This window comes from Stomoxys calcitrans, chromosome 5 (assembly GCF_963082655.1).
Source record: "Stomoxys calcitrans chromosome 5, idStoCalc2.1, whole genome shotgun sequence".
NCBI lineage: Eukaryota > Metazoa > Arthropoda > Insecta > Diptera > Muscidae > Stomoxys > Stomoxys calcitrans.
Window position 1 is genome coordinate 119,076,334 of NC_081556.1, and position 26,886 is coordinate 119,103,219.

Genomic DNA, 26,886 nt, shown 5'->3' on the forward strand with positions numbered 1-26,886 from the left:
ACAATTTCGTATTGATTTTTTAAACTTCTTTATATTAAAAAGGCAAGAAATATACACAAAACATGCGCGGGATATCTTCAAAGCGATTTAGGAATTTTTATATAAACAATCTTCTATTATCTATGGTTTTGTTGGAGAAGAAAAAATAATTGTATATGAAATTTCTCAATTGAATGAAATTCTTTTGTCATTTACGCCAAGGAAAATGACGAAAACCAAAAGTGGATATGTAATAAAAATCAAACAAATAAAAAAACATTCAAAGAGTTACTATAGAAATTTGTGCATAATCGATTAGTTTGCTTGCCATTCATAAACAAAACGATACCGATAAGGTGTATCAATCATAAGGATAAGCCACAGGGGAATGATGGCTTTCTGTTCGGTTACAATTTCTTTTCCTAGTTTTCTCTTAGACTCTTGAAGTAGAAATAACGATTTGATGGTCCAGGCAAATGAATGTTCTCCAGAAATTCCTTATCGTCAAACTCATTGGCTCGATATGAAAATTGTTCACCTTGGTCTGTTTGAGTTTCAATTTCAGTTTGAGAACTTGTATGTGATTGCTCATACATATTGTCGTATATTTCCAATTTGTAGATGTGTTGACTATTTTTAGGTGACTGCTGTGGTGAAGGTATATATTCCGGTGGGCATTCTGCTTGGCATTTCAGTAGTTTTGACCTCTCAGCCAATACTTTAGAAAATATCGGATTGCTGAAATTTAAAAAATCAAATATTAAGAAATATGGGACAAGGCATTATAAACACTCCACCACGACGGTGCACAGTTGTAAAGTTCTTAGTAGTCCTGCCAGGTGAAAACCTAAAAAGAATGTGACGTGTGGTCTTAACAGGAGGTTCCCAGTTCATCCACTGAGCATAGGTTTTTTTTATTATTAGTAAAGTATTGCTTCAAAAAAAGCTCTATAAGCCCCAACCAACCTAAGGACTATTAGTGCTAAATTGCAAGAATGGCCTGTGGTCTTGAAAAGAAGTTCCAAGTACGTCCAAAGTGCATAGGTTTTTTTATTACCAGTTGAGAATGGCTTCAAGAAGGCTCAATAAGTCCCAACCGACCTAAGAATTATTTTGTGCAAAATTGCAAGCGGCTAGCTTGTCCAGTTGTTCTTTCTCAAAAACCAGACAGGTAGAACAAGTAAAAGCGTGCTAAATTCGGCCGGCCCGAATCGTATATACCCTCCACCATGAATCGCATTTGTCGAGTTCGAGTTCAGGTTATGAACCGATTTGAACCATAAATTGCACAATTGTTGAAAGTCAAAACGAATCACGTCATGGAATATTTCAGCGAAATCGGATATGATTTGCGCCCTCTAAAGGCTTAAGAAGTCAAGATCCCAGATCGGATTATATGACAGCTATATCAGGTTATGCACCGATTTCACCCATACTTCGCACAGTTGTTGAAAATCTTAACAAAACATCTCGTGCAAAATGTCAGCCAAATCTGATAAGAATTGCGTCCTCTAGTGGTTCAAGAAGTCAAGATTCAAGATCGGTTTATATGGCAGCTATATCAGGTTATGGACCGATTTGAACCATACTTGGCACAGTTGTTGGAAGTGATACCAAAACACCTTATGCTAAATTTCACCCAAATCGGATAAGAATTGCGTCTTCTAGAGTCTCCAGAAGTCAAGACCCCGGATCGGTTTATATGACAGCTATATTAGGTTATGGACCGATTTGAACCATACTTGGCATAGTTAATGGAAGTGATGCCAAAACACCACGCGCAAAATTTCATTCAAATCGGACTAAAATTGCGCCCTCTATTGGCTCAAGAAGTCAAGACCCAAGATCGGCTTTATGGCAGTTATATCAAAACATGGACCGATATGGCCCATTTACAATCTCAACCGACCTACACATATAAGAAGTATTTGTGCAAAATTTCAAGCGGCTAGCTTTATTCCTTCGAGTGTTAGCGTGCTTTCGACAAACAGACGGACGGACGGACATGGTTAGATCAACATAAAATGTCACGACGATCAAGAATATATATACTTTATGGAGTCTGAGACGAATATTTCGAGGAGTTATAAACAGAACGACGAAACTAGTATGCCCCCATCCTACGATGGAGGGTATAAAAACGTTAGCGTCATCATCACGAAAAAAATGTAAACAGTTTCGAACATTTCGTTTACAAGACAAGTAAAAGTGTGCTAAGTTCGGCCGGGCCGAATCTTGGAAACCCACCACCTCGGATATATATATTAACCACCTTTCGTCATAATACGGGAAAATGCATCATTTATTCCGATCTCCATCGGAATATATACAGCTATATCCAAATCTGGACCGATATGGGCCGTTTTATGTCGTAGGGATGTCGAGAAGCGTAACACAACTTACTATACTAAATTTCATCGAGACCTGACAATAAATACGCCTGTTATTGGTCCAAGACCCTAAATCGGCAGATCGGTCTACATGGCAGCTATATCTAAAAATGGTCCGATTTGAACTAAATTTGGATCAGATTATCAGGAAGCTTACAACAACTCACTATTTCAAATTTCAGCGAAATCGGGTATTAAATAAAGCTTTTATGGGTTGCAGACCCTTAATCGGCAAATATAGTCCGATGTAAACCATTCTTGAGTCAAATATAGGGAGGCGTACAACAACTCACTTTTTCAAATTTCATCGAAATCGAGTAATAAATAACGATTTTATGGGCCTTAGACCCTTTATCGGCAGATCGGTCTATGTGGCTGCTATATCTAAATATAGTCCGATCCGAACCATATTTGGGTCAAATTTCGGGAGGCTTACAACAATTGGAAATTTCAGCGAAATCAGATAATAAATAAAGTTTTTATGGGCCTCAGACCCTTTATCGACAGATAGGTCTATATGACAGTTATATCTAAAAATGGTACAATCTGAACTATATGTGGATCAGATATTGGGAGGCTTAAAACAACCCACATTTTCAAATTTCAGCGAAATCGGGTAATAAATAAAGCTTTAATGGGCTGCTGATCCTAAATCCTTAAGACGGGCGCATCTGGAGTAGGAAGTACCCAAGTTTGTTTCTGTTGTTGTTGTAGTAGCAGTGTATGGTACACTGAGGCGGCAGCCCTTGCCGATGAAGGAATTCATCGGGTCAATCCGGTACATACAACCGACTGCCATGTTTTGTTTCTCTCTCCAGTCAATTGAACCGGAGTCAAAAGGTTTCTTTGGAATCTCGACGTGAATAAATCCCCGGGGCCCGATGGTATATCGATATTTGTTTTGTGCAATCGTGTTGGAAGGTTGCGAACGTTCAGCCGATACCTAAGAAGGGTGAGGCGAACAATCCTGCCAGTTATCGGTCAATAGCGATATGCTCCTCGCTTTCCAAGGTTATGGAGAGCATGGTCAACCACCATCTTGTGATGTATTTATGAACACCGTAGCAACGTGGGTTGTTCTATCGTTACTTTCATGGATATCCGCCTACCTATTCTTGACGTAAGGATGTTCCTCAGAAATACGAGACTCTTCAGGAATTCACACCCATTTGTGATTGATTGGCCGGCTGGATAGAGTTAACTTTTTGAAATTTGAAATTGTAAGAACTGAGATTTTATTGAGATTATATGCAATTTTTGTCCGATTTTCAAAATTCTTTATTTGCTGGGTAGTGCCCCCATTTCAAATTTCAAAGAGGTATCTTCATCCGTTCTCAAAATGGCACATATTTTACTAGTTATTTTTCGATTCTACTCCAGTGTGCGCCGTTCAGGCTCGGCATAAAAAAGGAGGTCCCATATCATTGAGCTAAAGCTTGAACAGGACTCTACACTCATTGATATGTTTAAAATTTGCCCTCGTTCTTTAATGGAGTGTTCATGGGAAAATTTGCATTTCTATGTATAGAATTTTACGGAACCAATGGTTCTGGTAATCCAAAGTTAGATGAGACCGTACTTAATGTGTTTTTACTTTTTTTTTTAATTACTATAAATTCTACTCACGTGGTTCTATTCAGCCATTCATCAACTTCCACATCAGTTTTCGTCAGATCGCCCACATAAGAATTATCAGCTAAATATTTATTGCGCTTCATGATCAAGGCAATATCCAATTGTGATTCTTCATCCAAGCCACAGCCAAGACATTCAAATGTTAGTAACTTTTGGTTTAGAGCCAGAGCTTTAATCAATTCATTGGCAGCATTGATATTAATGGGTATACCCGTAAGATCTAATTTCTCCAAAGGTTTATGGTGCAACAATAACTCTCTGGCTATGCAGCATATCAAACCATTTTCGTATAAATTGTAAACCCCTCTTAAATTTAGAGATTTTATGTGAGAAGTACCTAAGATATATTTGACCAAGGCATGCAAACCCTGTTCTGTAATGGGATTACGTGCTAGACCTAAATATTCTAAATGACCGTTAACATAATGCTGCTGCAGGGACTCTCCCAATGTCATTAAGACTTCTTCACCCAATTGATTGGATTCCAGTTCTAAGTTTCTCATAGATGTGGCATCTTCGAGTAGTTCATATAAGGAGCTGGCACAATCTTCTCCCAAATTGTCATAACCAAAATCGACTGTCTCCAGCTGGTGTAGACCTTTGAGGCCTCTGACCAGTGTTTGTAGCTTATCGGCATCCATGCGGCTGTGGCGTAAACGAAACACTTTTAGCAAGGCCAAGTGACTTAGACCTCTGGAAGATCAATAACCAGATAACTTCTAGATGTCTTTTTTTATAATTTATGAGCTTTTACTTACTGAGCTAATCTTTTGATATCCCCCAGGGAGAAGCTCAAATGGCGATGATGATAATTCCTTCCCAAAATTGGCCCTAAAAATTCTATATTGAAGGTGTGAAGATTCTTTAAATGCCTTACAAAACTAAGATCGATATGGTCGCAATGCTCGGGAGGATATTTATAATCCTTTTTATACTTTAGATATAATTCTAGATTGCGACGATCCAATATGTATTTCTCCTCATCACTTTCATTTTCCGATATTTCGATTAAGCTTTCTGGTTGTGTTTGCTTCTTCATCTTCTTGGAATTTTCAAGTTGTTGTTCTTTTGCAAAACGTTTAGCTTGGCGGCGTTCTCGTCGTTCCTCTCTTTCACGGCGAGCATTTGCTTTTTCTTCCCTCAAAAGATGACGAACCTGTTACAAGGACGAAGAGAGACTAATATTACATGTACTTAAAGTTAACTAGATAATGTACTAAGCATGTACTAAAAACAAGTAAAAACGCACATGACTAGTCATGCAAACCCACTACCAAGGATTTTACTAAAAACTTAGACGTATTAACTCTTGAGTAGAATATTTCTTGGAATAAATGAAAGCAGGTTGTTGTTGTCGTTGCTACTGTTGTAGCAGTGTGTTGTGTTCCATCTTTCAGATCCAGGAACTCTGCAACTAAGTAGGGGTGAATCCAGAGGGATCTGGACCTCAGTCGAGTAGATCCGGCGGCCCAATTAAGCAGGTGATGTCGTGGGATTCCTCAATCCTAGCTCTGTAGGAGTTGAAGCGGCTGTGCTCAGAAATACTTTGGTTTGCCGGGAGAGGTCAATTTCTTCAGATGCAATAGTCGATCGCCACGATCGTTCTCCAAGGACCACATTCACGTGATCGACTAGACCTTTAACCTATCGCAGATGCCATCAATGGGGCCGGGCACCGATGCCATGATCGTACCATCGTTCGCATATGAAACAATTTCAATGCCATCTGGAGGGTGTGGAATATGGGATAAGTAGAGGTTAAACAGCGCCGGAGTGGTCACCCCGCCTTAGGGAACTACCGGTTTCACTCTACGGTGTTTCGACTTCTTATATCTAAATTCCACAAACGAATGGCGTTCACATAGACAATTCGTGATCCAGCTGGAACGACATGTTGGCGATGTTCTCAAATAGTTTGGCAGGGCTGACCATGACGAATGATTTCAATAGGTGAATGCCTTGAGGACCGTCCTATAACATGGCCTGAGGTGATTGAAGCCAATGTGTCCGGTGATGGCATGCAAAGCAGTTTTTGTGCTGTGCACTCTTCGAAATCCATGCTGATGCTCGTTGAATGGAAATTCTCCAACGAAGCTCAGGAGGAGTAGTCCCTCAAGCGTCTTGGCTACTGGAGAGAGAGAGGACATCTGTCTGTACGACTTCCCCTTTCTAGGGTCCTTTTCAGGCTTTAGTAGCAGGATCACTCTGTCCATCTTTCAGATATCGGGTATCAAAAATAAATTAAGGACAGTTGTTAGGTGTTCGACTCCAGGTAGATCCAGATTATTCAGCATCAGTGTAGAGATTCCGTCGGAGCCAAGCGCCTTGGATAACATTCGTAACTTCATTCACGGTAGATTACGATGACCGTCATCGGCTCAGAAACCTTGGGTACGACAAATCGCTTTAGTAGCAAGATCACTCTCCCCATCTTCCAGAAATCGGGTGCTATAAGAGTGCTAAAAGACAAGTTGAGGACAATTGTTAGGTATTCGACTTCAGATAAATGCAGATTCTTCAGCATCAATGTAGAGATTCCGTCGGAGCCCAGCGCCTTGGAGGACATTCGTAACTTCGTCCGCAATAAATTTGTGATGGCCGTCCACCGGTTGGGAGACCACGAATACGACGGATCAGTATCTTTCTAGCCTTCCCATTCTCGGAATGCTCAATAAATTGACGGATGAACATCCCTTACTGTCATCCCTTCTTCCTGGGTTCGAAAGTAATTTAACAGTAGATCACAGCTTACCTAAACCGGTACCTAAGTTACATTGTTTCAAGTGTTCCAACCACAAACTCCATCTTATGTCCGTTGACTAACCTTTAAATCTCCGGATTCAGCTCGCTAATTCTGGGGTAAGTGGGGTCAGTGCACCAAATCCCAGCAGGCTCGTCTGCTAGTACTACTGACTGTGCCGGAGAATTAGGCCGCAATTGCGGTATTCGACCGGCTGGTAGAAAGCGAGTGGCTTCTGCGTTAATATCTCGGAATTTCCTCTCAGCAACTATCACATTTAAGGGGGGCTGTCAGCTCACTGAAGCGGAGATTGATGTACTCTCTGAAGTCGACCTAATCGGCCTTCTTAAGATTGATAAACGCCCGGCGCTCAGATGTTATGAAATCGGATGGTCGGTCGATGGCGAGTATTATGAAGAGGTGGTCTGACGGCTAGCGACGATAAGTCATTCAGGAGATCAGAGGATGCAATGGAAATTACTGGCGAGCTGCTGCACCTCCTTGTAGCCCTAGTGGAGGCGTCCTTATTCTCCGAGCAGAACGCGAAGCCATCAACCTACTCTGCCCAGGCGACCCCGCTGGTCGTTACCTAGGGAAGAATGCCATGAAACGTGATTCGCACTAAAATCCCCTAGAACCAGGCGCTTATGGCCAGACAGTAGGACACTAATTTCGGGCCTGTAAGCTTGGCCATGAACTAAAACACAATTGCCAATCGGATGTATGTATGTATGTACATGGTGTATAGTTCCATCTCGGCAGTATCGTACCTTACTGCTATACCCCTACATTCCATGTAGAGGTCACCAGTGCCAGGAGCAAACAAGATGGTCTATACTTCAAGGAAAGGTGTAGCTGGTATAAAGCCAGTGGCTGCTATGTTAATGATGTCTCGGATTTTCCTCTCAGCAACTAGCACATTTGTCAGCTCACTGATGCGGGGATCGATGTAATCTCTGAAGCCGACACAATCGGCCTTCTTAGGATTGATAAACGTTCGGCGTTCAAAAGTTACGAAATCGGATGGTGCGTATTATGGGGAGCTGGTCTGACAGCTTGCAAGGATACGTCATAAGGATACGTCAGAGGATGCAATGGAAATTTCTGGCGAGCTGCTGCACCTCCTCGTAGCCCTAGTGGGGACACCTATGCAGGCTGCAGGTGTTGGTCAGTTCTTTTCTCGGATTGCTCATAAAGTCTACAATTTCGTTGATCTTGCCCCGGAGATCATTGCAATTCAATTCCAAGAAAGATAAACTTCCCTTTAAAAATGATGTCCTTAGTTGTTCAACCGATATCGTGATTTTGACAGAGATACAGACGGCCACCGTGACGCAGAGGCTAACATGCCCACCCATGACGCCGGACGCCTGGGTTCAAGTTCGGGCGTGAACATCAGAAAAAAATGTTCAGCGGCGGTTATCCCCTTAAAAAATGCTGGCGACATTTGTGAGATATCTAACCATGTTAAAACTTCTCCAACATGTGGTATTGCAATGCGGCACGCCGTTCGAACTCGGCGTAAAAAGGAGGCCCCATATCATTAAGCTAAAACTTGAAAAGGACTGCACTCTTTGATATGAGAGAAATATCCTGTGTTCCTTAATGGAATGTTCGTGGGAAAATATGAATGTATATACAGACGGACGGACATGGCTAGATCGACCGAGTTTTTTTGCTTATGTAATTGCTTTTCAATGTGGTAATGGTGGAGGGTATAACATTTCTAAACATTTGTTATCATCTCTGACCTGTTTTCGTTTAGTCTTCTCTTCTTCCATTTGTTGTTCCAGCTGAAGCTGTGATTCTGTTTTCATTTCATTGTCTTCAAATGCGGCAGAAGGAACATCCTCTTCAGATGTAGGCACTGATGCTTCCGATACCTCTTCAACACTTTCTTCATCTTCTTCATCCGAGGATTGTGGTTTTCGTGGCAGATAATATTTCTCAAATGATCTTTCCATCAAGGATTGCAAACGTTTTATATACATTTCCACTACATACTCTTGAATTTTCTGGGCTAATTCCGACATTTCTTCTTCCTGCCAATATTCTGGAGGACATTCCTCAACCATTGCTGTATATTTCATAGAAATTCCAAGTTGCTTCCAATTAACGTTGCTGCGAAGCGACAAAGCCTTATCTGGATGTTTGCTCAACACCACTCTTTTCCAAAAACGTTCATTCTCAAGGTGATAGCATTTCGCCAAAGGCAAATCAACATCTAGGCTATCATAATGGAGTTGCTCCTTTAGAGGCTCTTCTGTTATCATTGGCAATGGGTCAGGACCGTAGTTGTGAGCCAAGCATCGTATTGAAAGATCTGCCAGAGTTCCCAGCTTCTCATTCTCTATGAACATTTCCGAATATATTGTTCGGCCCCTGGAAACTTTTAAAGCTTCTGCAGAAGGCTTGTAAACCTCATGCACCAAACGCAATGAGTGATCATTGGGAAAAGTGAAAAGATTTGTATGAATGGGTACAGGCAAATCTTCAAATGATGGTTCCTCCTCCATGGCGATTTATTACTGAATTGTTAGCAAAATAGAAATGAAATGTAATGCAAAGAAAAGAAAAAAAATTTAATAACACTTGACATTCTTAAAAAAATTTATCAAACTTCGAAGAAAAGTTAATTGCACTGACTCAGGCCATAGTTGGTAGCGAACTTGTTAGGAATAAGATTCATGTAACAAATTTCACCCAAATCGGATAAGAGTTGAGGCTTGTAGGAGTTCAAATCGGGGGATCGGATAATATTGACCTTCGTACTTATGGACTTAATTGAATTGGTGTGGGTGTAGGAGAGTATGAACATAGTTAATTTCAGCACAACTCGGATAAAAATTAAGCTTTCTATGTGCTCAAGAACTAAAATCGCACCGTTTGGGTTGCCATGTTACCCCGATCTTGAACCAATTTGGGGTAATTAAGAGAAGAGTATTAAGGGATAAGTGAAAAGCACAGAATTCTATCTTAAAGGTTTCTTTTCAGAATTGGTAGAGCGTATTACAAGCCGATTACTGGCTTAGGAGCATGACGTCAAGAACATACAAAGAACTAAAAGTTTAGTTTTTTAGCTCCTTGCTGACTTATCTGAATCGGCGATCTTCGCAAATTATAAGTAATCTGACTGGTTCAATGATAGAACCTAAAAGGCTTCTTCCATCTCCTGTTTCTGTGATTTCATAATTTTAACAAAATTTCCTGGCAATGAAATTTTGACAAAATTTCCTGGCAATGAAATTTTCACAAAATTTCCTATAGAAATGAAATTTTGACAAAATTTCCTATAGAAATGAAATTTTACAAAATTTCCCATAGAAAAAAATTTTGATAAAATTTCCTATAAAAAAATAAATTTTAACAAAATTTTCTATAGAAATGAAATTTTGACAAAATTTCCTATAGAAATGAAATTTTGACAAAATTTCCTATAAAAATTAAATTTTGACAAAATTTTCTATAGAAATGAAATTTTGACAAAATTTCCTGTAGAAACGAAATTTTGACAAAATTTCCTATAGAAATGAAATTTTGACAAAATTTCCTATAGAAATGAAATTTTGACAAAATTTCCTATAGAAATGAAATTTTGACAAAATTTCCTATAGAAATGAAATTTTGACAAAATTTCCTATAGAAATGAAATTTTGACAAAATTTCCTATAGAAATGAAATTTTGACAAAATTTCCTATAGAAATGAAATTTTGACAAAATTTCCTATAGAAATGAAATTTTGACAAAATTTCCTATAGAAATGAAATTTTGACAAAATTTCCTATAGAAATGAAATTTTGACAAAATTTCCTATAGAAATGAAATTTTGACAAAATTTCCTATAGAAATGAAATTTTGACAAAATTTCCTATAGAAATGAAATTTTGATAAAATTTCCTATAGAAAAAAATTTTTGACAAAATTTCCTATAGAAATAAAATTTTGACAAAATTTCCTATAGAAATGAAATTTTAACAAAATTTCCTATAGAAATGAAATTTTAACAAAATTTCCTATAGAAATGAAATTTTGACAAAATTTCCTTTAGAAAATAAATTTTGACAAAATTTCCTATAGAAATGGAATTTTGACAAAATTTCCTATAGTAATGGAATTTTGACAAAATTTCCTTTAGAAATGAAATTTTGGCAAAATTTCCTATTGAAATGAAATTTTGACAAAATTTCCTATAGAATAAAAATTTTGACAAAATATTCTATAGAAATGAAATTTTGACAAAATTTTCTATAAAAATGAAATTTTGGCAAAATTTCCTATAGATATAAAATTTTGACAAAATTTCCTATAGAAATGGAATTTTGAAATTTCTTATTGAAATGAATTTTTCGTGATTTTTCGAACATATTCCAGCTTGAGATCATTTTAATTCATTTCTTTCTATTCAAAGAATAGCAAAGCAAAGAACTTATAAATGTTATGCAAGAGTGCTGTGTCAAAACATTTTGACTGGCATGGTGGATCGTGATTTCTAATACGCCATGTATTTTCATCAACATCTTTGTCAAATTCATTAAGGTGCTCTACATACACAACTACTATTGAGTACGGTGTAGAGTAAGCTCTGTTCTGAAACAGGGCTCCATAAGTCCCCCAGCTTTCCCAAGCACAGTAAGAAAGAATTTTTTTCCACAATTTCGACACAAAATAATCATCATTGCTTGGGACAACAAAACACATCAACATTACCAAACTCTTTTTGTTGTGAACTGGAATATTCATTGCATTTCACTGCAAGGCTTTTTGTGATTAAAAACAAAAAAAAAAAATTTGGCAATGTTCATGTGTTTTTTTTTTTTTGTTCTAAGCATTGATGATCAGTTTTGTCGGAATGGTGGAAAATAATTCTTTCCACTCTCTTAATGCGCTTGGGAGAGGTAGGGGTCTTATTGTTTACATCATTCATCAATCACATCTGAAAAAGTTTTTGATGTTCTCTCCCAAACGTTCAGCTTAACAGCTTACTACAAGTCTACTAAAAAAACATTTTTTCTCAAATAAAACTCTTCAAAATTTTTCTATAAAAAGTAAACATTAATACATTTTTATTAGCCTTAAAATTTTTTTTAAATATATATTAAAAAAAAAAAAAATGTTATTAAAAACGTAATTTTCTTACATATTGCACAGAGACCTCTGGCAAATGTACACAGACAAAGAATACCATTGGACCAAAGATCAGAAAAAATAAAAACCAAAAATATATACAAAATATAATAAAGGCATCCATTCAATCAGTCAGCTTGTCTCAATCTGCTGGTCTGGCGTTCTATAATGGATTATCTATGGATTACGGCGGACGCCAATTAGCCGATATGGAAATTTATAAAACTTAAATTTTTAATATCACCGGACGTATTAATGACAAACAGTAATTATATTCAAAATATGTGTTAAGCATAGAGATTAAGTATTAGTGAAATATGTATATATATATATATATAATATATGTATATAAAATATTACTACGAAAAAAGTAGTAAATAGCTTAAGCTAGAGGTAAAGTAAATGCTGAAGTAATAGATGTAAGAAATGGTGAAGTGGACGATTCATGAAAGGATACTGGCCATAGGTTTTACAAGAGATTTACGAATGCCATCTGAAAAACGAAAGAAAGAAAGCAAACAAATTAATAAATATATATATTTTATTTTTTTTACACACAATCTTACAAAAAATCTTAAAATATTTGTTTTGTTATAAAATAAATTGCTTGTTGTAACCGTTACAACTTGGCAATGCGTCTCTTCGTCAAGATCTTCGGGTTTGTACTAAAAATGCCTTTGAAAATAAAAGCATTGACCATGTTATTGAGTCATTGTTGTATGTCGTACATGCCTACAACAACAGCAACAACAACCATGTTTATTACCATTTTTGGCTGAGTTACTAATGAACTTATCATTCACACATATCTGCATATATTTTCACGTACATATGTACATACATACATGCAGTAAAATTCTACATCCAATATTCTCTTCTAAAGCCCACATTTGTTTACCCTTGCTTTGTTTTGTTTTATATAAATGTTTATATATGTATGGGAGCATTAAACAAAAATCCATGTACAGTGGTTTTTGATGAGTTGTCAGGAAATATTTTGGAAATTAAAGCTTTTTGTGAAGAAAATTTAAGACACGAAAAACCGGTAAACGTGACAAACAGAAAACACGACCTCGAATCGTTGGTGTGCCTTATATTCATACTAAATAAGGGTTTGGTTGATATGACGGCTACATCCAGAGCTAAGGCAAAGTTAACTTAATTTAGGACACATATTGGGGACACCATACCGAAAATGTAACGTATGTGTATGTGTACCATGTTTGTCATAGTTGTAGAAAGGGATAATACAAATGGCTATTTCACATTTAAATGAAATCGTATAAAACAAGGCTTCTATGCTCTTAAGAAGTCAGTAATTATCCCTTCTCCCGGAGAGTTTAATTACAAAAATTAATTGACAAAATTTCCAATAAAAATGTAATTCTGAAAAAATTTCCTAAGAAATGAAATTCTGAAAAAATTTCCTATAGAAATAAGATTTTTAAAAAATTTCCTGTAGTAATTAAATTTTGATAAAACTTCCAAAAGAAATAAAATTTTGACAAAATTTCTAATAAAAATTGAATTGTGACGAAATTTCCTATAAAAATGAAATTCTAACAAAATTTCCTATAGAAATGAAATTTTTACAAAATTTCTTTGATAAAATTTCCTTTAACAATGAAATTTTGACATATTTCCATAAAAATTAAATTTAAACAAAATTTTCCAAAGAAATAAAAGCACAGCTATTTTTAATTTCAGAAGAAAATTTTTAATTTTTTTTCTTGAAAATTTTGTCAACATTTTATTTATGTCTGTTTGAGCTATTTTTATTTACATAAAAATGTTGTCAAATATATGTTTTAAAGAATTTTTTTTTTCAAAATTTTATTTCTATAGGAAATTTTTTCAACATTTTATTTCTATAGGAAATTTTCTCAACATTTTACTCCTATGGGAATTATGTTAGATCTTCATTTCTTTGGTAAATTGTATCAAAATTCCTGATTTAATTTTTTTCAAGATTTTACTTTTTTTAGAAAATTTAGTCCAAATTTATTTTTTCGAATATTGTGTCCAAATTTAATAGTTTAGAAAATTTCGCTAAAATTGTATTTCAAAAAAATTTGTAAATTTTTCAAGTTTTATTCCTGTTAGGGCGAAGATCATTAAATTTTACAACTTTTGTTTGTTTCTCTTTCGAGAGTGAAGTTCGATTCAAGTTTAAGCTCAGTGATAAGGTGCCTCCTTTTTATAGCCGAGTCCGAACGGCGTGCCGCAGTGCGACACCTCTTCGGACAGAAGTTTTATATGGCATAGTGCCTCACAAATGTTGCCAGCATTAGAAGGGGGAAAACCACCGCTGAAAATTTTTTGTGTTGGTCTCGCCAGGATTCGAACCCAGGTGTTCAGCGTCATAGGCGGACATGCTAACCTCTGCGCTACGGTGGCCTCAATCTCAGTCCGAGTCTACGTACTACTTTAAGTACGTCAGACTTAAATTTTGCATACCTATTGAAATATTGGTAAGAGGCCTCGTTTTTATAGACGAGTCCGAACGGCGTGCCTCTTTGGACAGAAGTTTTACATGGCATAGTACTTCACAAATGTTGCCAGCATTAGAAGAAGGAAAACCACCACTGAAAATTTTTTGTGTTGGTCTCGCCAGGATTCAAACCCAGGTGTTCAGCGTCATAGGCGGACATGCTAACCTCTGCGCTACGGTGGCCCCCAGGAGTTCCACTATAGGTTCTCATTTCTTTCAGAATCTGTCTTATTTAGCAGATGTGAACATTCGCAAGTTATTGGGCTTTTTAAAGCGATTTGGATGGTTCAACTGTGGGAACTAGAATGCATCTTCCTTCTTCTGTTTCTGTGGTGTCGCAATGGACGAAAACGTCTAAGTGAGTCAGATGGCAGACTGCCACTTAAACCTAACCTAACCTTATATTTGAGTCCCATATTATACCGATTATATCTATAGGCACTTCGTCCCTAATGGAGTAAATGCAATGTCCTTTTATTTGATTCGCAAATTGTCCTAACTGACTTGCAGGTACGTTAGAGTGGGTTTTAAGATAGGGTGGACGGCCACCAAACATTTTTCGCCAAAATTTTGATATGAGATCTGTAACCGACTCTTAACGACCTTTTATTTAAATCCTAAATTCCCAAATACCGTTCATTTGATTTGGAAATTGGCCTGGTCGGCTTATATTGGGTTGCGCAAAAAGTAATTGCGGATTTTTTAAAAGAAAGTAAATGCATTTTTAATAAAACTTAGAATGAACTTTAACCAAATATACTTTTTTTACATATTTTTTCCAAAGCAAGCTAAAAGTAACGGCTGATAACTGACAAAAGAAAGAATGTAATTACAGAGTCACAAGCTGTGAAAAAATTTGTCAACGCCGACTAAATGAAAAATCCAATTACAATTACTTTTTGGGCAACCCCATTGGAGATTTTTTGAGGATTGTGTATGAGACGGCCCTACAGTATATAGGCCTATATGCCGGTTTGGGCGTTTTTGGAAAGGGGGGTGGCTATTACAAATCTCACTTAAATCTGTGTCAACTAAACCACTTGGTTAAGTTTAAGTAAATGAAGAATATAAAAAATTTCACTTTTATTCGCAAAAGAAACCACTGTGCGTTCCCCTCAACTCCCGCTATTGTTTTAGCCAAACATCTGACCAAAACTTCCAACAAATTGTTAAGGCTTAATAACTTTTCGAACTAACAACAACGAAAAAACAGAAAACAAACGAATACTTAAGCGCGTAGCGTAATTGGTGTAAAGGCATGACGGCTGGCATGTATAAAATATGTCTATATGGCACTTTGGTTCATTGATATTGCCAATTGTAATTATTTTAGCATTAACGTTTAGAGTTGTTTTTTTTTTTAATTAAAACCGGTATCTGCGCCTTGGTTCTAAGCAAAGAAGGCAACTTCATGGCGATTAGTGCTGGCTGTTGCTACGGACATGCAGTCCCCAGGTATCATGATTGTTAGCAGATCATAAGATACGCTTGCGCAAAGTTAAAAAGCGGGGTTATTTATAGAATTTTCAAATGCCAATAGAGACAATCTAGTTTTAAATCGAAGTTGATGTTGAACTTTTTACTTCCGCTTTAAGCTTTGAAAAAATAAGAATTGTTATTACTATTATAACACTACGCTTGAAGTAATTCAAAGCGTTTATCCGAAAAATTGTTTAACACCACTACGAACACCGATATACTGAGGTGATAAGAGTTTAAAACTCTAGAATTTTGTGCAAGCGAAGAGTTTTAAATAATAATTATGCTGTTGTTTTTGTTAGAAGACAATAGGGGTGGGAATTTGCAATACAAGATAACTACATACAATGCACATTAGAGGGGGTAATAAAAATTTTGCTATGTAAATATAAAAAAAAAACAAATTTCAATAAAACTTAACAAAGTCCACTATGAAAATCTTCTTAAACTATATGTGCTAAGTTTGTCCCGAGTCTTGAGAACCCACCACCATTGTATTGGATTGTACTAAAAATTCATACAAACGAACTTAGTTAAAAGACACATGTATACTTTACGTACAAAATTTCTGTCAATTTACCCAAAAATAGAATCTTCTTTGGGATCGCCGAAGACTAATCGACAAAAAACTAATCGTAGAAGACTGCAAATTTGCATATGAGTATTCCATTAGGGAACTGGGACAAACTTCTCACAAATCAATGAGTGCCGTCACATTCAATTTTAAGCTCAATGATAAGGGATCTCCTTTTTATAGCCAAGTCCAAACGGCGTGCCGCTGAGCGACACCTCTTTGGGGAGAAGTTTGTACATGGCAAAGTACCTCACAAATGTCGCCAGCATTAGGATGGGGATAACCACCGCTTAAAATTTTTCTGATGGTCCTGTCAGGATTCTAACCTAGGCGTTGAGCGTCAAGGCGGACATGCTAACCTCTGCGCTACGCTGGCCTCCAAATCGTAGAAGTCTAATCGTTGGAAGACTAATTGTAGAAGACTAGTTTTTAAAGACCAAACTCAAACCGGGAGATCGGTTATAAAGGGAACTATATCAGGGTATAGACCGATTTGAACTGTACCTGGCGTGTTTGTTTGAAGTCGTTACCAAACACTACGTACATAATTTCAAATGCCAAATCGATTAAAAATTGCGGCTTCCAGGGCCTCAATATCAATATCAAATCGGGAGATCGGTTTATATGGGGTTTTATCAGATTGCGAACCGATTTGGATTATACTTGGCGCAACATAACACTAGGTGCAAAATTTCTTCCAAATCAGACAACAATTGTGACTTCCAAGGGATCAAGATGTCATATCGGGAGATATGGCCAATTTGAAATCTTCATTGGACTACATCTATAAGAAGTATGTGTATAAAAGTTCAAGCTTATATCATTATCCGTTCGACCGCTATCGTGATTTCGACAGACGGAAAGTAGGTCGAAGGGACAGGGCTAGATCGACTCACAATGTCGATACAATTCAAAATATATATACTTTATAGGTTCGCAGATCAATATTTCGAGGTGTTACAAACGGAAAAGCGAAGTTAGTATACCCCCCTTCTAAAAATGAACGGCTGGACCAGTTTATATGAAATTTTCAGAGATGCTAGAGGATAGACCCCCTAATGGATATAGGGGGTACCCCATGTTTTGAGATCAGCAAGGGGGCGGACCCTCTCCTAACCCCAATTTTCAAAAAGGCCAGATGTCAGAGATGGGTGCAACGATTTAAGCGAAATTTCGTATGCCCCATTATGGTAACCCAAAAACACAAAATTTGTATAACAATTTGGGGTATAATAACCATGGGGGACGCTCAACCAACCCACCCAAATGGTCATGTGGGTTGGTTGAGACAATATGGGTATCAAATGAAAGAAAGAGTAGAGTTCGGACTTGGTTTGATTTTGTTTTTTTGTTGACGCTCTTCCTTAACCCCATTTTCAAAAACGGCAGATTTGGGACATGGTATATCATTTTGGGGTCAAGTAACCCAAAACCCACCCGAACGGACATTTTTACCAATGTGCCCAACCAACAGGACACTTTTATCGCTTTGGTCAATATGGGTATCAAATGAATTAAATACGAATATGGTATTAAAATTTGGTTCCAAGTACCTTAGAGGTCGCCCCAGGCTCAAAACCGCACCAAAAGTACCGCCCAAAATCAAAAGTGGACCGATCGCGACAAAATGGGACTCAAATAAAAGGTTTTCGGGAGTAGAATGCGAATATGGTGGCAAAAATTGGATCCAAATACCGAAGGCGTCGACCCAATAGTACCTCCCAAAATAAAAATTTAACAGATCGGGACCATATAGGACTCCAATGAGAGGTATTCCGGAGTAGATTGTGAACATGATTTTAAAAATTTGATCCAAGTACCTAGCGCACCATCCCAAGCCCAAAATCGCACCAAAAGTACCGCCCAAAATCAAAAGTGGACCGATCGCGACAAAATGGGACTCAAATAAAAGGTTTTCGGGAGTAGAATGCGAATATGGTGGCAAAAATTGGATCCAAGTACCGAGGGCGTCGCCACAATAGAACCTTCCAAAATAAACCCAAACCGATCGGAACAATATAGGACTCCAATGAAAGGTATTCCGGAGTAGATTATGAACATGATTTTAAAAATTTAATCCAAGTAACAAGGGCGCCACCCTAAGTCCAAAACCGCACCAAAAGTACCGCCCAAAGCCTAAGTGGACTGATCGCAACTATATGAGACTTAAGTGGACCGATCGGCACAATGTGAGACTCCAATAAAAGATATTCTAGATTCGAATACGAATATTATTATCGAATATAAAAAATTGGGTGTAATTATCAAGGGGGCAGCTTCAAAACCAAAATTTCAATTTCACCAAAACTTCTATGAAAATCAAATTTCGGCGAGTTTTTTTTTTGGTCAATATTTTTTATATTGTTAATATTTAGTTTTATGGAAATTAAATTTTTTGCGCCAATATTTGTTTAAACTCAAACATTTTTGTTTTATGTTTTTAATTAAAATTATACTTACAATATGTAAAAGTATCTATCCGCATCCTTTCCCTTCCCATTTTGTAAATTGTGTGTTTTGTTGTTTATGTTGATGTTATTATCTCTGAGTCCATTTGAGGCCATCGTAGCTGATTTATTGCCATACAGATGATCCATTGTCTGTGGCATAGCTGTAGATAAGGCGGACTCTTTTGTTGTTTGTCCAGACAAAAATGAAAGGAATGTTTTATCCATAATTAAGGCCGTTTATAAGGGCTGTAAGAGAGAAGGAAGTTGAAAAAATAATGAGATTAAAATATACATATTTAATTTTTTCAAATAGTTGAGACTTTTATAAAGCTTTTATACAGAAAATCTAAACAATGGATTTATATGTACTAAAACATATAGTAGATGCTATGTTTGTTGTTTTAAGTGTTTCCTTTATGAATAATGAAACAGCAGATGAGGCCTATAATTTAAACATATTTTGATGATCTTTAGAACATTTGGAGTCTATTAGCCTGTATTTAAGGTCAAGGTTAACTTCGTTTGTTTTTTGTTTTCTTTTCATGAGCTGATAACTGAGTCTTGAAATCTGGAAGAAGTGAAATGGGTCGTTCAGTGTATTTCGCTATCAAAATTATGTTAGCTGACAAGAAGAAAATATCTATTATATAAAAATCAGTGTTTCTTTTTCTGTTAGTTTGTTTGTTCCGAATAGACTTGAAAAAGTCTGAACCAATTTTCTTGAAATTTTCACAGATTGTCTCCGTTGGTCTAGTAGGAATAATAGTCTACGTAGTTGTTTGATATCGGAAGGGGGACGGACCCTCCCCCTTAACCCAAAAGCAACATCCAAAACTAAAAGTGGACCGATCGAGACAATATGGAACTCAAAAGAAAGGTATTCGGGAGTAGAGTACTAATTTTATATTAAAAATCGGGCCCATGTACCGAGAGGGCCGCCTCGACTCCAAAACCCCTTCAAATAGGCATATTGGGCTTTAATGACAATATGGGCCTCAAATGAAAGGTATGAGGGAGTAGATTACGAATGTGGTTTTTTTATGGTACCCCTTACCCCAAAAGCACTACCCAATAATAAGTAGACCGATCGGAACAATATGGGACTCAAATGAAAGGTATTCGAGAGTAGGTATAAACTTTATATAAAAATTGGGTCGAGGCACCCAGGGGGCCGCCCCTAAGCCCACCCGAATTGGACGATAATAACAATATGAAACTCAAATCAAAGGTATTAGCGAATAGATTACGAATATGGTCTAGAAGCGGGGCAATAGGCCATAGAATTTGTTGATATCGTAAGGAGACGGACCCTCCCCCTTACCCCAAAAGTACCACCCTAGGGGTCGAGGCACCCAGGGGCCGCCCCGACCCCTAAGCCCACCCGAATTGGACGATAATAACAATATGGGATTCAAATCAAAGGTATGGGGGAGTGGATTACGAATATGGTCTTGAAGGGGGGCAATAGGCCATAGAATTTGTTGATATCGCAAGGAGACGGACCCTCCCTCTTACCCCAAAAGTACCACCCAAAATCAAAAGTAGACCGATCGGGACAATATGTGACTTAAAAGAAAGGTATTCGGAAGTAGAGTACTAATTTGATAATAAATATTGGGTCCAGATACCTAGGGGCCGCCCGACCCAAAAAACCTCTCAAATAGGCATATTGGACGATAATGGCATTATTGGACACAAATAAAAGGTATTAGTGTGCATATAACGAATAAGGCCCAGAAGAAGCAATAGGCTATAGCACTTGTTGATAGGGAAAGAGGGGCGAAATCCCCCCCTCCTTACACCAAAAGTAGCACACAAAAATAAATGTTGACTGACGGTGACATACTGTCCCAAATGAAAATTGTTTGAGAGTAGTGTACGAATGTGAAATTAAAAATTTGGTCCAAGTAGCTATGGCCCCCTAGCTACCTAGCTACCGACACGAAAACTCACTCAAATTGACACTTTGGACGATCTTGAGAATATGGGACTCCAAAACTCCTCTCCAAATGAGAATATTTGCCAATCAAGACTATATGGGGTACAAATAAAAGGTATGGGATTTGAAAGTATTAGATAAACAAATTGTTCTGGGAAGATACAAATGGTATTAAATATTTCTCGCGAAGTTTTAATGAAGGCGCAGCGGAGCGGCCCGTGTTCAGCTATATATAGGGCAGTAGTGGCCAAAACTAAAATTTTCTTTACACTAGATTCCATACTCATTTCATACGTACATTAATGCTCTTTGTTGGAGTCTTTGTTTAGACAGCAACGTATGAACATGTGTTTGTGTTTTCGTTTTAGCAACAATTTTTTTATACCCTCCACCATAGGATGGGGGTATACTAATTTCGTCATTCTCTTTGTAACTCCTCAAAGTATTCGTCTAAGACCCTATGAAGTATATATATTCATGATCGTCATGACATTTTAAGTCGATCTAGCCATGTCCGTCCGTCCGTCTGTCTGTCGAAAGCACGCAAACTTTCGAAGGAGTAAAGCTAGCAGCTTGAAATTTTTCACAAATTTTTTTTTAGTGTAGGTCGGTTGGGATTGTAAATGGGCCATATCGGTCCATGTTTTGATATATCTGCGATATAAACCCATCTTGGATCTTAACTTCTTAAGCCACTAGAGGGCGCAATTATTATCCGATTTGACTGAAATTTTGCATGAGGTTACAATTTCCAACAACTGTACAAAGTATGGTTCAAATCAATACATAACCTGATATAGCTGCCATATAAAGATCTTGAATCTTGACTCCTTGAACCACTAGAGGTCGCAACTTTTATACGATTTGGCTGCCATTAAGAATGAAGTGTTTTGTTATGACTTCCAACAACTGTGTCAAGTATGGTTCAAATCGGAAAACAACCTGATATAGCTGCCATATAAACCGATCTTGGATTTTAATTATTATCCGATTTGGCTGAAATTTTGTACAACGGTTTTCCCCATGACCTTCAACATACGTATCAAATACTGTCTGAATCGGTTTATAGCCTGATACAGCTCCCCTATAAACCAATTTCCCTAATTTACTTCTTGAGCCCCTAAAGGGTGGAATTCTTCTTCGATTTGGCTGAAATTTTACACTATAACTTCTCCAACAAACAGTTGAATTATGGTCCATATATTAGGTTGCCCAAAAAGTAATTGCGGATTTTTTAAAAGAAAGTAAATGCATTTTTAATAAAACTTAGAATGAACTTTAATCAAATATACCTTTTTTACACTTTTTTTCTAAAGCAAGCCAAAAGTAACAGCTGATAACTGACAGAAGAAAGAATGCAATTACAGCAATTACAATCACAAGCTGTGAAAAAATTTGTTAACGCCGACTATATGAAAAATCCGCAATTACTTTTTAGGCAACTCAATAAGATTTGGACTGGCCGAACATAGCACGCTTTTACTTATTTCTGATTAAGAGCTTGATAAGGGAGGAAAGATTAATAATTTTTTCTTAAAAATAACATCAATCTTTTTTGTTGGATTAATGAATTTTCATTTAAAGAGAGAAATATTAAAAAATATGGAGAGTAACTCATCTCATATGAATTTTGGCCACCACCTATATAGGCCCATTTTCTGCACACTTTACTTAAAAAAAAAATGTATTCTTACATTGCACGATTTCAATATTCAGTGGCAGTCAAAACAAAGATTACTACAAACTAAATCTGTTTTCCTTCATCGAAGGATTCTAGCAACGATTCTGAGTCAAAAAGTAATGCTTGAAAATATGGATGGTATCTGTATTTTCAATTCGCTACAAACTTTTCAATTCAAATTTCAATCTCAAAAATTTGGTCAACTTTGAACTTAGCATTTTTAATTTTTAATTTGCAATATTAAAAGACTTTTCAACTTCTTTAATTAAAGTTCACTGTTGTGTTTATCCTAAAGTCAAATTCGTGATCTTTAACAATATTTAAAACTTCATAAACTTCTGGATGTTCTAAATTTGGATATCAGATTCGCACTACACTCGCATAGATCATTCATTATTCCCAGTCGACCTACATGACAGTTTGGTGTTATTTTGCTTGGGTCGGTCCCCCCGCCACTTAGGCCCAAATAACAATACCAGAGACCTTTAATTTGAGTCCCTGTAGTAATATTGAAATATAAAAAAGAAATTCTTCCTTTTAAGAAAAAATTTTTTCCAAAGGAATTTTATTCTTAAAAATTAAAGAATCTGATAAACGAATTTTTAGTATGGTGAAGGTAACGAAACGACTTTCTTTTTAGGTTTTTGAAATTTTTTAAATTTTAATATAAAGTTCATAATAATGAATATTTTTATTGATTAAAATTTAAATCAAACATATTTTTTAATTCTAATACGTAATCAAAATTTATAATTAGTGAACTCTTGAATATTTTAACAATTCTCTAAGATATCTTTCATCTTACTTGTTTACGTATTTGGTAGAAATGCAAAGTCAACTAACTTTAATAATCTTTAAGAAAAAAGTGGGGTATACCCCCTGTTGAATTGACAAGCCCACATGTTTAGATAGACTATCGTAAACAAGAATTTTTAATAATTTTGGATGGTTCCAGATTTTGGTTGCTACCTTCAAATTATGCATTTGAGTCAATTCGCTTAGATTTCCATTCATATTATGACCGATAAAATGTTATCAAACAAATATTTTAAATTTGTTATTCAAACAAAGAAAAATAGCTAGCTATGAAGCACTTGAGTACTCATGGACACTCAACATTAGGCACTTATAAAGAGTTGAAATGATTAAGACCAGAATAAAGTAGGTTTTCTACCAAAAGTTGTTAGGGAAAATATTTCGCAAAAAATAAATGTCCGAAGCAAAAAATCCTTATTGAAGGAACATTCTTAGCCATGGCTTTAACTGCGTAATTTTGATCACTCATTATGACTTTTTCAGGTATTAGAGTTCTTAAGTATCTTGTTTGCCTTCGTATGAGCTAATTTGTATACATCCTCCACATTATGCTTCAATGATGGTTGTACCCTTCTAGTGCTGGCGGCACTTCTCTACTAAGTGGTGTCGCTCTCGACAAGCCTTTCTGACTCGGCATAAAAAAGAAGGAGGCATAAAACTTGTATAGGACGACACTCATTGATGTGAGAGAAATATTTCTGCTGTTCCTCAGTGGAATGTTCATGGGCAATTTTTAATTTTTCCCAAGCTTTCTTTAATGGATTTGACTTCCAATGATAAACTTGGTAATGAATAGCTTAATAAAATTTACTTCAAACTTCCAATAAGTTATGTTCGATCTCAAAAACTTTCTCAATTTAAACAAACAACAATGAATGTTCATTGCTATTCATAGTCTACTTAAATCCAATTTGAAAACTAGCTCCATAGTCCATATTTGAATAAGGGAATTGACATTTTATTACCTAGTACGATTGGATGATCTTTATTCGAATAAAAAAGATTTTGTAATGTGGGATTTATATTTATATAAACTGCGCTATTATTAAGCACTGAGAATCTGTGCATGTGACCAAAGTGTGATTAACAGGCAATCACTGGCTCAAAAAAGATCTCTAAAAGCGATTTAAATTTAAAACCGTTACAATATTTCATATGCCCGATTTGAACTTTGATTATGGCTTACAATGCAAAATGAAAAATCTTCAATGACTTTTTCCCCACTAATTAATCGGAATCAGAATTGCGCTTTCACATGCAAGATGCGGCATTTCTAATTCCGTATAATCAATTAGCGGCTATGCAACACATATGGGGGGAAAAAGTCCATTGTAAATAATGACGTTTCAATAAATTCCGGCTACTAAATTCGGACTAGATCATATAATAGATGCTTGCAACGATTACATTTGTAGATTAATGAATTGATACGAAGATGTAATTGCGACTAGTAAAAAAATGCCTTGGATCCCCCAATGTGTTCTATCTTTCGATGTTAGTCGTACCAAACCTGCTGCTCCTTATCGCTCCCACAAAGTTCAGAAAGATCATTGGCTTGCTCTCAAGTCTACTGCGTTAAAACGTGCATTTTTGTATTTACAAACGCCTCTAACAAGTAAAACAAAAAAGCGAAATTAAAATTGTGCAAATTACAAGTCCGGTTTCTGCAACCGTTCCAATCAGTTGGAAAACTCAATGGAACAACTAATAGTATGTGGGGTGGGAATGTTGAATATTTGTAATAAAACTTATTTTTTATTAAAAGCCAAACCTTACAATTAACAACAAGCAAAAAGGCGTTAAGTTCGGCCGGGCCGAACTTTGGATACCCTTCACCTCGGGTATATATGTAAACCACCATTCGTCAAAATCCGGTGAACAATGCATACCTTATGCCCCATAGCAGCTTTATCGAAATATGGTCCCATTTGGACCAAATTCGACACGGATATTGAGAGGTCTAATAAATACAAGTCATTGTTCAATTGCACTCACTATCCCAAATTTCGGCGACATCGGACAATAAATGCGCCTTTCATGGGCCCAAGACCTTAAATCGAGACATCGGTTTATATGGCAGCTATATCCAAATCTGGACCGATCCATGCCATATTGCAGAAATATGTCGAGGGGCCTAACTTAACTCACTATTTTAAAATTTTGCGAAATTGGGCAATAAATGCTCCTTTTATGGGCCCAAAAACTTAAATCGAGAGATCGGTATATATGGCAGCTATATCCAAATCTGGACCGATCTAGGAGAAATTGAAGAAAGATGTTAAGTGGCCTTACACAACTCACTGTCCCAAATTTCGGCGACATCGGACAATAAATACGCTTTTTATTGGTTCAAAAACTAAAATCGAGAGATCGGTCTATATAGCAACTATATCCCAATCTGAACCGATCTGTGCCAAATTGCAGAAAGGTGTCGAAGGGCCTAATGCAATTCACTGTCCCAAATCTCAGCAAAATCGGACAATAAATGCGCCTTTTATGGGCCCAAAGTCTTAAATCGAGAGATTGGTCTATATGGCAGCTATATCCAAATCTGGACCGATCCGATCCAAAGTAAAGAAGGATGTCGACTGACATAACACAACTCACTGTGTCAAATTTCAGCAAATTTAGATAATAAATGCGTCTTTTATGAGCCCAAGGCCCTAAATCGGCGGATCGGTCTATATGGGGGCTATATGAAGATATAGTCCGATATAGCCCATCTTCGAACTTAACCTGCTTATGGACAAGAAATTAGTCTGTGCAAAGTTTCAGCTCAGTATCTCTATTTTCAAAGACTGTAGCGTGATTTTAACAGACAGAAGGACAGACGGACGGACATGGCTAGATCGTCTTAGATTTTTACGCTGATCAAGAATATATATACTTTATAGGGTCGGAAATTGATATTTCAAAATGTTGCAAACGGAATGGCAAAATGAATATATCCACATTCTTAGGCGGTGGGTATAATAACATATAGGCTGTCCGCAACAGCATGTTTGCAAATGAATTGGCATACTTTTTATGAATGCAGCTCTTGATATTGTGAGGGTCATTTTCTCAATATCCAGTTAAAACATCATAAACGATATTTTTTTCATATGAGTTACGCCATCTTCAGAAGCATTCTGTCTTGATACTCTATTAAGGCCGTACACCGAGAGGCTTTTGTTGCTTATTTAAAGACTCTCTGTCTGATAAGCCATAATTTTTTGTGGATACAAAAATAAAGTCCACTCCTACATATATGTCATATAACAAAGGCAAATAAACTGTATCTTTCTTATGCAAATGAGTTGACAAATGGCAATTGGCATATATCAGACTCAATGGTAATTTCAATTAGTGTATCCACAGTGGATGAAATACGAAAACCAAAGAAACTAACATTTTAGCAATATCATTTACTAAAGGTCTACCATTCAAGTGTCTTTAAGTTCAACTCAATTTATACAATTACTGTAAGCTTAATTTTGATACTCTTTTCTCTTTGATTTTTCATATTGTTACTATATATTCAGAAATCAAATATGTAAGCCTAAATTGAGCATTCAATTAAGGTAATTTAGACAAGCCCATACACT

The 26,886-nt window shown here is 36.5% G+C and overlaps 2 protein-coding genes across 2 annotated transcripts in view; both read right to left on the reverse strand.

The window, feature by feature from the left end:
• Nucleotides 1–390: 390 nt before the first annotated feature.
• Nucleotides 391–9,318, reverse strand: LOC106090014 (uncharacterized). The gene is made up of 4 exons (XM_013256049.2): nt 8,496–9,318; nt 4,763–5,160; nt 3,996–4,697; nt 391–717 (listed from the first exon to the last, which is right to left on the reverse strand). Exons 1-4 carry the CDS (start codon nt 9,258–9,260, stop codon nt 402–404), a joined length of 2,181 nt encoding a protein of 726 aa, XP_013111503.2. The 5' UTR covers nt 9,261–9,318; the 3' UTR covers nt 391–401.
• A 2,507-nt stretch (nt 9,319–11,825) lies between these two features.
• The window catches only part of LOC106090016 (uncharacterized), a 19,561-nt gene continuing 4,500 nt past the window's right edge, over nt 11,826–26,886 (reverse strand). The window contains exons 2-3 of the mRNA XM_013256051.2: nt 18,874–19,109; nt 11,826–12,362 (exon numbers count right to left, since the gene is read on the reverse strand). Coding sequence (XP_013111505.1) covers nt 11,862–11,993 — 132 coding nt within the window. The 5' untranslated portion in view covers nt 11,994–12,362; nt 18,874–19,109 and the 3' untranslated portion in view covers nt 11,826–11,861. The remainder of the gene's footprint in view (nt 12,363–18,873; nt 19,110–26,886) is intronic.